The 15,320-nt window shown below is 45.2% G+C and overlaps 1 protein-coding gene across 2 annotated transcripts in view; it reads right to left on the minus strand.

Moving 5' to 3' along the window:
* EPC2 (enhancer of polycomb homolog 2) overlaps positions 1 to 15,193 on the minus strand; it is a 35,435-nt gene extending 20,242 nt beyond the window's left edge. The window contains exons 1-2 of one of the 2 annotated variants that reach the window (XM_042041182.1): positions 14,997 to 15,193; positions 1,303 to 1,462 (exon numbers count right to left, since the gene is read on the minus strand). In XM_042041182.1, coding sequence (XP_041897116.1) covers positions 1,303 to 1,462; positions 14,997 to 15,149 — 313 coding nt within the window. In that variant the 5' untranslated portion in view covers positions 15,150 to 15,193. Of the gene's footprint in view, positions 1 to 1,302; positions 1,463 to 14,779; positions 14,836 to 14,996 lie in introns of those variants that run through there. The other variant, XM_042041183.1, reaches the window with a different exon arrangement.
* Positions 15,194 to 15,320: the final 127 nt, after the last annotated feature.

Genomic DNA, 15,320 nt, shown 5'->3' on the forward strand with positions numbered 1-15,320 from the left:
TATCTGATATTTATCTTCAGCTCAAATACCTTCTGTAATTCTGTCCAGAAAGACTGTGAGTCTCAACAAGACAAAGAAAATTTTGGCATAATATACTTAACATTTTTAGACATGTTTATTAACAGTATTCACAGTTTTTCTGGCAGTGTCCAACAAAGAACAGAATAAAATACAATCCTCAATCAGCAGCTTGGTTTCAGTTCATTCACTTGCCTTCCTTGCAAGTTTGTTTCTTTTATTAAGGAGAGAAACAGTTCCTTATAGTTGATTTTTTTCCCCATCACCTCTATGGTCTCTGTTGCACCCCAGAGGACCCTGAGCACATTATTTCAAAAATCTCCTATTTTGTAAATAAATGGAAAAAATTGGACACTTCACCACGTTGGTGAGAAATTACTCAATAATTGAATCAAAGGTTTTGCTACAAACGTTAACTCCTAGGAGGAATCCAAGTGACCAAATAATCCCCTGGACCACATCCTGCAAAGGACAAAAGTGATTTGGGTGCTAAGGAACATGTGAACTGTAAGAGGGTGTCACTTGTCAACAGAACATCAACCAAAAGAAGTGTTAAAATTAATCCAGAGCCCACAAGTTTAGATTAATGAGATCTTGTAAGATATAACAAGCTAAGCTCATGCAGAATACTTCGTTTTATCTATAAAATAAACTCAGAGTTCCCTGCTGAAATGGAATTCCTCAGTTGTAGCCAAACTCAGAGGAAAGTGACTGTTACCCAGAACATCCTGAACTCCAGTGGCAGCACAGCTGCCCTGCCCTGCCAGAACTCTATTGTGAGCAGCAGGACAAAGGCTGATGCCATTACAAAAACTCTTCTGGTTTATTGATCCGCACTTATAGAGAACTTTGGAGTTAACAGGTGAGCAAGACAGCCTCTCTCCTGCTCCCTGCACCAGTATAAGCAACCAGGAAGCAGCCAGGCAGGTTCAGTTATTCCTTCTCAGGACTAGGAAGGAAAAAACCACAAGAAGAGAGGCTGGATCAAGAATACTGGAAGTCCAAGAGACAGGCTGAGGCTCAGCAGCTACTGCACAAGGACAGAGCATCAGCACAGAGCCCAGAAACAAACCCAGCAGCAAAACCCCCACATTCACCAGTAACCCTCAATTCTTCCAGATCTTGAGAAGACACTGGAATTTACAGACATAAATGGATTTTTGAGTCTTCCCACTTTCTGACCATTGTAGCAACTTTGACCTCAAGACAAAGGTGACTCAGGTTAAACAAGGAGGGGCTGAACAAACAACACAACCCACAACAAGCCCAGTGTTTGTAACTTACGTTGGATGTGAATGAACTGCTTTGGTTGCTTGAACTCTCCTTTATACAAACGATTGTAGTAGTTGACATTGCTCTCTGCTTCAGGGACTGGGATAACCATGCTCTCCTTCTTTTCTCTGAAAACCTGCTGTGCTGAGATAGCCCGTTGCAAATGATGTTCCTGCAAGGGGAAAATGGGAGAGTTTATTTAGGTATCAGTGTACAAAGTGCATATAAAGTCAGTCAGCCTTTTCTCCCACTGCTTCCTACAGGGTAACAGAGCGGAGGCTTTGCTGGGTTTTAGAGGCCAGCCGGATGCTTGCTGCCAGGATGGTGACAGGATGTGTTCGCCATCATTTAGTTTTCCTAATGGATGGGAATCTTGGAGCTGCAGCAAACGAGCTACAAACAGATGAAGAGAACCCTTTGTTGAGACACAGCCCACACCTTCCACCAGACTGGGAAAAAGACAAACATTCAAACTACACAAAATAACCTCAGCAGAAAATTAGGGCTGGGGAAAGCCAAACCCACTCAAACCTGTCAGAAAGAAAATGTATGCAAGATCCGGCCTTTAAAGGATTATAAAGTCAAAAGAATAGCAAATTTCATCATTCCTGTCTACCCAGCAATCCTTACTGGCCTTCTTTTAGAAGTTCAGCAAGTTAAGAGCAACAGGAAGAAGAGTTCTCACAGAATAACACCTGAAAAGCAGGGACTTCCCAAACAGGTATCACTTCATTTTATTCTTATGGGACAGAAGTCACAAATTCCACAGACACACTTCAGGTGAAACAGAGATCACAATAAATGTAGCAGTTCACAAAGATTTTTTCCCACACACTTTTAGTAGTTAACTCAGTCACAACCACCTAGTGTTGCAAGTCAGAGCTAACCTCTAACTTCTCTCTTAAAAGACTTTTCATGTTAAAATTTAAACCACTGAAGAACTTCTCAGGCTAATACACCAAATGGCTATGCTGCCTTCTGTGTGCCCAGTGAACAGGAGTGACATTCCTCACCAGGACAGGACCTTAGATCCACATACAGCCATTGGGAAAAGTTAAGTACCAAGTTCTCCAAATCCAATATAAACCAAGCAAGCTGCAGTCTCCCAGCAGATGAGCTACTGGTGGAACCAGGAATGAAAACTTCATTCTGCTTTTACTGTTCTCCCCTAAAGCTTCCCAGATTTGAGGGGAGGGAGAGTGGCACAGCAGAATATCAACTTGAAATCCAAGCTCAGCTCTGTCACAGATCCATGTGACCTGACTTTGCCTGCTCCAGGGCTGCAGGTTATCCTCCAGCCATTCCCACACACCGAACTGCTGGGAAAAAGCACTTGTTTCAGCAGGGAAAAAACCACACACACACAGAAAGGGTTTGCTGCTCTATCTTCCTCCCTTTGGCTTTCTAGAGTGCCCCTCCCCACCGTTAACACTCCCAAGAGGCCAGGATCAACACCAGGAATGGGAACGTGCCAGCATTCCGGTGCCTGGCTGGCAGTGCAGCCTGGCACACACGGCAGTCTGGCACTCACACACTCTGCTACCCACTTGGAAATTCTCTCAAGAACAAGAGAGAATTAAAGAGAGGAACTCTTTAATTCTACAGAATGGTATTTTAAAAAAGGGGAGTGAATAAAAAACCTTTAAAAATATGTAAATTATATTTAATAAATTATCCCCTTTTAAGTATTAAGATTTACAGAAACACAAATAATGCAATTCCTGCAAAACGAGAGCAGCTTTGGGAATCTCCTGCAGCAGATGAAGCAACATTAAATCAATCAGGCTCCCAAGTGAGTGCTATTACAATTAAGACAAGCATGCAATCCAATAGTTGGTGTGATCTGCCTGAGTTACTCCACACTGAGTAAATCTGTCACTCCACCATTAAAACGTGTCTTGGAGAGCTTGGCAGTGCTGAGTAATTCAACTGCACAAAAACGGTTTCATTACTGGGTTGCTTTCAGCTGATGTCCCTGGAGCTGTTTACCAACAGTCCACAGCACAGAACTGCTGTAAGGAAAGGCTTGATCTGTCCAAAATTCAGAACACCTTTTGGCTCTGCAGCCCAATAAAGTGTAATTCAGATGAGTAATTCAGTTTTGCAGCTGTTGTAGCACCGTAGTAAGCACACACAGAGTTCCCAAGGAGAGGCTGACAATAGGTGTTAGTACTCATTTCACTATAAAAAGCCTTCAAGCATAACACAGCTTTCAAACAGAGATTTCAGCTTTCAGCAGTGCTGCTGTCACTCCTAGAACAGCAGAGCTCCAAAATAGATAGATAAACTGTGTAAATTTTAAAATTAGGGGGAAAATACCTTCAAATCTTTCTGCTGAACATTGGCTACAGGAAAATTTAACTCCTGGAACAGTTCTGTTTAAACAAACTCTGAAGATTTTTATATGAAAGCTGGGCTAATTAAATGGATTTATTTAACCTCAAAAAGTGTTTTTACAGATAGATTTATTACCTGGTATATCAATGCAACTTTTGGTCTAGTTTTCACTTTTTTCTTACGGTTTTGAAAGACACAGCCAATATTTTAAGCTCACACTTTGTTCTGCAGTAGGGCAGATCCAAAGATCTTACACAAAATAAGGGAGCATTAGAGAACCAGTGATGACAGCAAACAGAACGTGCTGCCATGGGAATAAAAAGGAGTCCCTGACAAAGAGCGATTACCCACTAATTCCTTAAAAAGCACATCCAGACCTTTCTCTCCAGTATGACTACAAAATTTCAAACAAACACAGCTTAGACTGAGCTATTTCTTCAACTACCAGCATGAGGAAGATGTAAATGTTTAGGGTGTGTAACACTGCAGCTTGAGCACATTTAAACATTAAACCAGAACTGTTCTCTGAACCCCTTCTGAGACACCACAATCCTGCCTTCCACTTTTCCTCAGAAGGGAAAAAACCCCTGAAATTCCTACAATCCTGGTACCTAAAATACTCAGCTTTGGCTGCAGATATTCAGAGCCAGGTACCTTCACTGCCATTCCCTTCATCCCTGAAACACCACAGATTTCATGTTCTCCGTAAACTTCCTGCCTGGGAGTTTGTTCACTACAAAAGAGAGCTCAACAATAGTAATAAGTTAACAGACAAGAGTGTCCTGAAGATTATTTTTGTTAAGCTTTAAGGGAAACAGTGATCAATACTGAATGTTACTTTTTACATCTTTTTCACCAATATTACGGAATCACAGAACAGTCTGGGTTGCAATCATCCAATTCCAGCTCCTTGTCACGAGCAGGGATGCTACCCACCACACCTACTTCCTTTTATCCCACAAACCAGAGCACTTGGACCCTACAGACCAGTTTGGGTTTTCCTTAACCTTTAAATCCCCTGTTGCCACCCCCCAAGAGAAACAGAGTTTACCAAACTTTAAATAACGGTAAGTTTTTTGGTTGAGCATGGTTGGAGATGCCCAGGGCTGAACACCATCTTCACATGGAAAAGCTGATCTGTCTTAATTACCAAACTCCAATGAGCAATTCCATATTGCATAGAGACCCCAAGAAGACAAACCTTTAGGATTAAATGTACCTGTTCCCTTCCTCATACCTTAAAATACAAGCAAAGCTACAACTCTTTAGAAGGTTGTTTCACTGCTGTAACCCCACAGCCCCCCAGGCAAGTATGATGGAACAGAAAAGTGAATTCATCAGCAGCTTTTCCGATTTAAAATAAGCTATTTCTAGGCCAACCCGGAGTCAGCCTTCCAATCTACCTGCACTAATAACAGAATTAAAGCAAAAAAACCAAACCCCATTAAAATGTACTGACGTCTAAATATCTCACTTGTTTAACGCTATATTTGAATTAGGAAATTTAAAAGGGACATTTTTATCTTTAATACTGAGATTTAGAAAATAAAAGTACAGAACTGCAGTTGGAAATGTGCAGACTCATCTTGCAAAGTCTCAACCACAGCGAGTAACACCTCTTGACAGCACTTCCAGAAAAAAAAGTGTCAGGAAGCTCAAAAGCTAATTTGGTCAGAAGCCTCCCTGCCTTGGAAAGCCTCAGCCCCATCTCCTCCCTCTCTGCACACAGACGCTTTTTCAGAGATTTCCAAGAGCAAAAGTGTAAACTCAAGCACCAGGTTTTGTTTTCTTGTGCAGTTAACTCTTTCAATCCTACACAATCCTACAGATCTGTTTTCCTTTCTCATCCCTCCCTCTGCTCTGGGAAGGAAGGACAACTGAAACAAGGAGTCACATAGAGAGCAGGAAATCAGCCTGTGCACCACAAAAATCCCCACCCTTGAGAGCTGAAACACTTCATTTCCAATTTATAGCTTCATTTCCAATTTATTTTGAGAAGCAAACACTTCAGAGATTAGCAAAGTTGATAATATGCATTTTTCTACTGATTTGATAAAGACTTCATCTACTCAGGAACCAGAATTGGTTCCTCTTGCCCCTTAAAACATTGTACTAATTATCGAGTAATGCAGGGCACTGGGCAAACCAGAAAAATCTAAACATTGAGTGGAAACCAGTACACCCAAACCAAGGCTTTCGAGGAAGAACTCTTCTCAGTTTCCCTAAGGAGTTTCCAACACTCAGAGGAAGGAGCTGAGGAAAACCCGTAAGAAACAGAAGATACGCAAATGGGAAGGGCTCGTGGAACCGCTTCTCAGTTTCACTTTTGGCCCTATCAAGTTCTTCCAACATGATATCCCCCACCCTTTCTTAAAAAAAAAATAATCTCAAGAACCACCTGCTCCACACTTGCCTTCCAGACTGCTGAATTATGAGTACAGGCACAATGCACTAAGGGTCGGCTGCTCTTACTGACTCAGTGAGGGGAGGCAGGGGAAGTGAATCAAACTGGGCTGCTGCATCCTAAAAATTCACACAAGTCCCTGGAATGGGTGAAATTCCTCACTGTGAGGGTGGGCAGGCCCTGGCACAGGGTGCCCAGAGAAGCTGTGGCTGCCCCTGGATCCCTGGCAGTGCCCAAGGCCAGGCTGGATGGAGCTTGGAGCAGCCTGGGATAGTGGAAGGTGTCCCCACCCATGGCAGGGGGTGGTACTGGAAGGGCTTTAAGGCCCCTTCCAATGCAAACATTCACTGACTTTTCCATCACTTTCTTCCCTTTCCCAGTTGTTAAACAACTGGAACTTCCCAAAGCAGCACCAAAGCCAAGCCAATCTGGGATTACTTTGCCCTCAAATCCCGGGATTACAGCCCATCACCTGAAGGGTATCTCTGGAATGCTGATGTTCGATCAACCCAACAGAAGAGCCCCCAAAACTCCCAGCCCTGCATGACACCTGAGCAGCCCTGGATGACACCTCGTGTCCAGGTAAAGACATCTCCAGAGGAGAGGAGATGTGAATCTAAATGAGGAAAAGTCCAGTTTGGACCAAAACAATGCCCAGGAATGCCTTCCCTCCCCCTCTGGCACTACCCTAGAGTCAACTGAAGCACTACAAGGCACTTCAGGAAGTAAGAGTGGCCATCAGCCCACAGACCCTGATAAAGGGACAGGGACAGTGAGATGTGCACATATCACAACCATTTTTGTGTTTCTATCTGCAGCACCAAACAGAATAAAACAAGTAAAAAATTCTCTAAATAGCTTCAGTCTAGAAAAAAGGAAACAATGCAATTTCAACCATCCTATGTCAAACTGGACACGAAACAACCGTGAGATATCCGAAGTATTACCCCGAGTGGGACAGCAGTAACGTACAAGAACATGAGCAATCTCTCATCCCTAAAAATAATGATTATTCACTATTTATGAACATATGGACACAAAACTGTCACTGCCTATGAAATGTCAAAAAACCCACAGCCACTACAACTCTGTATTTTAAAGCGACATTTATTTACACAAGTCCCCAGTCTACCAAAACATGACTATAAACTAATTATTAAAAATAAAGTTACTACTATAACAAAGAATTAAATTATTAAAAAATCCTTTTGGAAAAGCTGTTTCTGGTACTAGATGACAAATTTCTATTTACAGAAGAGCGGGATTTTTTTCCAAAAAAGCTTTATGAGAAAATTGTTACAAATAACATAACATGTAGTCCAAAGAGCACCTTGGGATACACTGGTGTCACTCACAAGATAACAAATGATTCAATTAGGAATCCTGATATCCCAGTCAAAGCAGGATGGCAGGGTCTGCACCAACATATAGAAATATTCTCTCATTTTTCATGTCATGAACCCCACGATGCGTTTTTAAAGGCTGAGATTCCTCACCAACGAGCTTTGCCCTTTATTAAATCCAATATTATCCATGGAACCCACATTCTGTTTGATTGCTGGCTGCACACACAAACACCTCCATGTGACCGTGAGTCACAGAACTGCTCCCTGCAGCGGGGAGGAGGAAGAGTCACCAGGAGGGAGAACTGGAAATTCTCCAGCAGGAGCTGACAGGCGAGCACAGCACCTCTCCCCCTCCTGCTGCACTCTGCATTTAACCTAAGCCTGTGGGGAACACTTTCATCCCAGGATTAATATCCAGAGTTCTTCTTTAACTCAGGCACACGCACCTACAGCAGGGAATTTGTGTTTTACAGAGTTTTTAAACAAATGGTGTTTTCATCACCGAAGTGATGCTACCTGGAGTGCTGGAGACCAGATGAACCACACAGAAATCCCTCACATTATAATTAATCATGTCAGAGATTGGTTCTACAGTTTGGACAACTTAGGAAAAGGTGACAGAAATTAAAACACACATACAGTAATTGATAGAAATGAAAATTATTGAAAATTAGCGACAAAACTCCATTTTAAACCAAATACCTTTAACTCAAGAAACATCTAGTATTATTTTTTCAGCTTTCTGTAGTGTCAGTGTCTCCCTTAATTATCCAGTCTCTGGATACCACTGCAGACATTGAAGGTTTTGTTTACATCCAAGTCTGGCACAGGGAATCCAACATCACTGAGATGCTTCAAAGTAGAAACAGTTTTTGTTATGCAACACAGACTGGTCTAAGATACACCAAGTGTGAGCTGCAGCCAGAGAAATGGCACAAAGCTGAGAAAAACAAATTATAAATTCCAATGTAAACACGAGAAAACAACCATGGCAAAAGAGGAAGTGTTTATGCTGGCTCAGAACTGATCCGTGGATGAACCACTTTGTGTGTCCCAGGGGGCAGGAGCAGAGAGGAGTTTACTGATACAGAAAACTGGTGGAAAAATGACATCTCACCGACTGGGAAGAGCCTCACAAGCGAAGCTGAGCAAATCTTCACTTCTTGCAATGAAAGATGACACAAAAACATCTCACAGAGAACAATTCTGCCAATGGGGAGGGTGTTGAGCACTCAAACTTGAGAGACCACAGGTATAAATGTATTAATGACAGCTAGAACTGCACCAAAGGAAATCAGGCAAATTAAGAACTCGGATTTTTTTCTGCAAATTTCTGCTGCCTTGCATTTGCAGCACTTCACCTGCCACGGACAGAGGTGTTTTAATCCACCACCTTCAGCCCCACTACACTGTGATTAGTATATATTAACAAGTAGGAATTTGCAAAATGGATTAAAAATTAAAACTTTTAAATAGTATATTCTCAAATACTTTATTTCTTTGACTTGGAGAGAGTGAACATTAAATGCAAAATTATGACAGTCTGTACTGATGTTACTTTTACTTTCATAAAATTATTTTTGCTACTCCTTACACCTTTTTATATACAGGAATTCAGTTCTAGTTCCACTCTTGTCTACTTGTTACAGAAACTTCAGTTCTACAATTGATCTTCACCACCACTGGCTTTTAGGACACCCAAGGTTTATGTAAATATTAAATGAGTTATTTACCTTTCCAAAAGTTGAACTGTTAGAATGATAAATATGCCGTGGCATAAACAAGGCATTGTTTATTAGCCTTGCTGGTAAAATAAATTACAAATAACCTTTTGAACATCTAGCACCAGTCAAAATGATCTTTCTTATGAAAGATAATTAAGAATGGAGGTTACTATAAGCAGTTTTAATGTCTGTTGATCCGAATCATTCGAACAGGACATTTCAACTGGTTTCAGTCAAAACAGAAATTGTACCAAGCCACTCAGTTTTGCCAAGCAGAAATCCAGCACTCCGTAAATCCAAGGACGCCCGAGGTATTTCTTTCCAAGGTTTCCTCAAATTGAAGGAAAAGGAAAGACTGCTCCCTACATTTGAGCGGTCCCAGAGCTGAGCCGTAACAGCTCAACGAGGCAGATTCCAAAGTGCTCTCCTAAGCTTTTGTCATGGAATTACACCTCCTGCCGAGGAACCCTTCCTACAAGGGAAAGTTCCTGCATAATGAGCCGAGGTGTGCCTCAATTAACAGCCCGGCAGCTCCTTTTGTGCTCGCAGGGACACGGGCATCCAAACCTGCCCGGGCAGCTCTCCCAGCCCCGCTCACTGACCCCGCGCAGCCTCTAGCCTGCAGCAAAAATGCAGCTTTATCTAAATTACCAGAGCGGTGTTAAGATAGGGCTGAACCCATCTAACCTCGGGGTGACACCGATTCTCCATTCTCATCTCTATCCCCACGTGCTCCTGGTGAAAGGAAGGATGCTCTCTCCCACGGTGGGCTATCACCACCCTTTATCAAGGCCCCAAAAAGCAGCATGTCCCTTCTACCTGCAGGTCGGCTACTCCCGCTCAGCTTTATCTTAGCACACTCAGAGATCAATGACATTTGTCCCGGGCTAAGCTGATATCCCAAGCACTTGTTGCACGTTTGCTGATAGGTGTTAATGTGATAAGCCCTAATAAACGGCTCGGGAGGTGGAGACTTAAAAGCAAATCTTGGTCGTGTTTAACTTCAGCCACAACAAATTAAACGCGAAGCTCCTCAGTTTAACAGCTCCCCAGTGCTCGGCTGCCGGGGTTAACTCTGATTCACCGCTATCAAACGGGACATTAAACAGGGACCAGAGATTCTGCAGGTGAAGGCACAGGAAGGATGAAGCATAAGAGCTGAAAACTGAAATAATGGCTGGGAAATGGAATTGAAATGTGCACTTGGGAGGAACATCACTGCACAAGGCGATGGGACTCGGAGGGAGGAAGAAAAGTACAGGAGCTCAAGGCAGGGAAAGATCTCAAACAAAACTAAAGTTCAAAATTCTGTGAATAAAGATCACAACCCAGCATTTTGCTGCCTAATGCCAAACATACTTCAGTAATCTCAGCAGTCTCCAAATACTCCCAAAGTAAGTAAATAAATACAGGTGCTTAACTCAAACTGAGGAATAACTTACACTGGGAACTGTATTTCCCCAGCAGATAACCCAGTTGACTTTAGTCAAACAAACCCAATTCCTTTCCTAAGCAAAGTGTGCTGTCTTGATTTCACCTGGTTTTGCATGGAAATACAATCCTTGGAGTTTCTCACGTAGATTCCCATGAAGTCTTTCAGAGGGATTTCTGTTTTACAGAATATTTGCATGGTTGGAGCTGAAGTTATCCTCTCTTGACCTGCTGTTTTACACACTGCTGTCCAGGCTTCTTTGTTCTACAAAGCCTCTCGTTTGTAAGGAACTTTGAGGGTTCAACCACAGGTTATGAATGCACAGCCCACACACAAACATCCAGTTAGGAGCAAGTTCAGTCCACGTGCGGAGCGATTTACATGTATTTGTGTTTTTAAACCCAGACCTGAGTGCATCAGACAGTACCAGGTAAGTACTTCTGAGCAGCAGCTTAAGTAAATCCTCACACATTTGATACTCTCCCAGTTCCCTGTATCAAAAGAAAATATTCATTATGGGTATTTTTGCTGATACAGTTTAAAAGGAAAACTAGGACTTGTGCAAAGCTAAAAGCTTCCTGCTTTGAAAGGAGAATGAAGATGCTGTTCCAGGAGCATCACCAGCTCTCCAGGGCACCTCAAAGCTAGACGATGAGCACTTCAAGTTGCAATGTTACAACAGAAATTGAATGAACTAAGAACTAAGCAAGGAAAAAAAAAATCAAGTTAACTATTTCCAGTCAAAATAATCACAACTGAACGTTGTATTTAATGATCAGAGAAAGCTTATCCCGAGGTGATCCCTGAAGGGCTGGGAAGGAAAGTCCCTTCCCACGGGTACTGTGTCAGCATTTCTGCAGCGTCAAACCACGTCCTTAACTTGCCATTCCTGCACTTTTCCTCTCTAACCTCAGCCCTGTGATGCCATGCCAAGCTGAGCTGTAAATGAACGGATGTTCAAACAAGGATTGAGATGAAGGCTCAGATAGCTCTGACCAGGCAATCCCGGGATCACCCATTACCAGCACATTTTCAGCTTCCTCACACCTCAGGTAAATTCACTTCCCAGAGCCTTCCGTGTGAATGTGCCTCATTACTAAGTAGGATTTCACCTCACAATGTGCAACTCAGCAATCTCCAGCAACAGGTATTCAAATGAAAACACAGTTATGCGATAAGAAACAAAACCAGGGCTTATCTATTCTGCAACTTTCTCCCTTTCCAGTCAAAACAATTCATTAGCATTAGGAAATACGAGTCTTACTCATCAGAAAAAAAAACGTGTGCCTGCTCAGTTTCTGAACTCACAAAAGGACACCTTCCTGCTTCTGCTTAACAGCGACTGCTCCCTCACGTGAGTTTAAAAGCAAACCCACACAATTTTCTTCCCCAGGTTTAATTTAGAGTAAATTATAAACATTTGTAACGTAAACATGCTACAGAACAGAAACCTAATTCTTTCACAGCTGGAATCTCCAAGTGAGAGAAACGAGCTGCTGATTTGTGAAACGCTGCGAGTGGATATAAATCTCTGAGATACTCATGCAGAAACAGTTCCAGAATATTCATCAAGAATAAATGGACCAAAATCTGCACTTTTGTATGTACAAAAGATCCATCACCGACTAATTAAATGACATGCCTGCACCAGCGAGGCTGGGTTGTAAAGAACAAGGCAGACACATCACTCAAGCATTTTAAATCCTGCAGATCTGTAAATAATGATGATTTCCAGTGGAACAGATCCCCGAAGGTGCTGTCTGACCCCGTAACACACTGTGCTACAAGCCCTTTCTGATGCCACCAAGGCTTCCCAGAGGGTGGCACCGGGAGGACGGCATCCTGGGGCCAGAGGAACACGAGCTTTATGGCTCTGTACAGCAAATGGAAAACAGCAGCCACCCCGAGGCTTCAAACAACTTTCACTTGGGATAAAAGGCCTTGAGACACTCTAGAAATTGAGGTGACAGAAATGAGTGTGCAGAGATTTCTCTCTCCCTCCAAAAAATCCCTTTCAAAATACACACCAAATCGATCACAGCAGCATCTACTAAGAATTCAAGCTGTTTAGGTAGTTTTCAAATATTTAACTACTGTCATCCATAGCAGCTGTTCCTAGAAGGGCTTTCATATCATTAAAAAAAAGAAGTACATTAAAGAATTCTCTATGTAACACTGGGAGAAGGACAAGCCATGAATGAAACCATCACCACATGACAATAATCTGAATAACCTAAGAATAGCAGTTTATAATCTTGCCTGGCTGATGCATCTCGCACTATGTTTATATATTGCTTCAGTCATTTCATTTTGATACCATTACATAATATATCAAACAGAGCCACATGTCAGGGCAGCGAAAACAAACCTCCCCCTCACAGAAAAGCAAATTTTTAGGATAGCACTAAAGTAGTTTTATTCAAGTATAAATCTAATCTTCTCAATCATTTAAGCAGCCCATAAGCAGCTTGTTTGCTTGAACTCTTACAGCAATTTTCCATTAACAACTTTTATTTTCAACATGATTTATCAAAATAACAGCATTTTTTAGGAATTCATTTAAATATTGAATGCAAACACAACACTGCAAGATAGACTTTCAAGGCTGAGAAAACCAAATTAGTCCCCAGTATTGCTTCATTAGTACCTCAGCATTGTTCCTTTTAACTACAATCCCAGATTCTAGCAGAGCTACTCTTGGGGAATTACTGAAGTTTTGATCACAGTATATTATACACAGTAAATTAAAAAAATAAAACCCCGCCATGATAAGACAGAGGATTCCTTTTAATACCAACAGTCAGGTGAGAAAAAGCAATGAGGCAAGCATGGAGCCTCCTTTGACAGCTGTAACCTCGGAAAAGCCAATCCACAGGCACAGAGGTTTAGCTGAGGCGGAGACACGGATTCATTGAGGAAATTCTGGAGGGTGCATTTACTATCGGCTCTGCAAGTACAGACACATCAGGCGACAGCCCCTGTCTGAGCTTACACAACTCCCAGGAGCACAAAATAAACCTTACTCTTACAGAAAAGTGTTTTAAGATCAGCAAGACAAAGCAGTGCATTCGGAGGACACCAGAACTGCGGGCAAGCGTTTTCAAAGCTGTCCTATTGCTCACCAAAAACCCCAGAAACTTATATTTACCTAGGCGGACAAAAGCTTTTCCACTACAAGCAGAACGCATATCACATGTCCACGCTGAACACTGGCTGATTGATTTGGAAGTAACACTTAAAGCTCCAACGCTTCACGCGACGCGTCCAGCTGACGCCTCTGCCAAGCGATGCACACCAAGCAGCACAAACCATAGGTGTGAAATAACTCCGAGCAGCACCGGGGGTGGCTGCAGGAACAGAGACACTGTCCCACACGGGGAGCCAAAGCTGCTGTGTGTCTCTTCAACCCCACATGTGCACAATGTGTGTGTGTGTCTGTGTGTGCCGGGCTGTCCCCTCAGCCCCGCATGTGCACAGTGTGTCTGTGCCCAGCACAGGGACTGACAGCACCGCCGCGACACGGAGCTGCCGCCGGGCTCGGGGACAGCCGGCCGGAGAGAGGGACAGCGCGTCCCGCTCCCGCCGTCCCCCGGAAAGCGAGAAGCTGGCCCGGACCCGCTCGCTCCTTGTGGAGTGGCACAGCACAGCACGCTGCACCCAGCACTTTCACGCCGCCACCACCTCCCCAGCTCCAGCCCGAGCGACTTGACAGCCACGCACAACAGGGTTGGCAGGAGTAGTATCAGCTTTAGTCCACAACGCGCCGAGCACCCCGAGCCACTCCGGCAGCCCGAGCCCGCTGTAGCACCCCGGCATCCCCAGCTGCTCCGGCATCCCGAGCACCCCGCACCGGCACATCCCGAGCCCGCTGCGGCATCTCCGAGTCGCCGCTCCAGCATCCCGGCTCCGATACTCCGCTCCGGCACCCCGCTCCGCTCCGCCGCTCCGGCACAGCGAGCCAGCACCCCGAGCCGCTCTGCCGCTCGGACATCCCGAGCTGGCCCCGGCATCCCGAACTGACACCCCGAGCCACTCCGGTATCCCGCGCACGCTCCACCGCTCTGACATCCCGAGCCGCTCCGGCAGCCGGAGCCCGTCCGGCAGCCCGCGCCGCTCCGCCGGGCCGGCGCCCGGCTCCGCCGCTCTGACACCACGCTCCGCCGGTCCGACACCCCGCTCCGCTCCGCGCTCGCCGCGCTGCCGCCGGCCCGTCCCGCCGCCCTCACGCCGAGTCCCCCCCGCTCACCCGCGCCCCGCGGCCGGGACGCGCAGCAGAAGATGGCGGACGGCGGCAGGGCCCGCTCGCGGCGCCGGACCGAGGCTTACGCTGCGCCGTTTGCGCAGCGCCCCGCGCGCCCCGCGGCAGAGCGAGCGTAGCGCGCTTGGTGAATACCGGCGGCCGGTTCCCCGTGCGGGGGGTGCCTGTAAACAATGGTGGCCCCCCCTGCGTCGCGCTCCCTTACCGATTCTTCCTCCTTCTCCATCCCCGTAGGCATCTGCGGCACGGCCCGGTTGATGGAGACGCAGTCGTTGAGGTCGGGCATGTCCTTGCCGCGGTAGATGGGCAGCGGTTTGGCGGCGTCTAGCGCCCGGGCGCGGAAGGAGAGTTTGCTCATTGTCTCCCCCTCACAATAACACCCCGGGGCCGGGCGGGCGGGGGGGGGGGGGGCCTTCAGTGCGGCCTCGCCGCCGCCTCCCAGCCGCTCCCGCGCCGCGCCCGCGCCACCATGGAGGGTCCCGCCGCCCCGGCGCAGCTCCCGGCGGGGCCGCCCGTAGCCCGCAGCGCA

The sequence above is a fragment of the Corvus kubaryi genome, unplaced genomic scaffold (assembly GCF_017639235.1).
Source record: "Corvus kubaryi isolate FWS band 111438036 unplaced genomic scaffold, C.kubaryi_AGA036_p1.0 37396, whole genome shotgun sequence".
Classification (NCBI taxonomy): domain Eukaryota; kingdom Metazoa; phylum Chordata; class Aves; order Passeriformes; family Corvidae; genus Corvus; species Corvus kubaryi.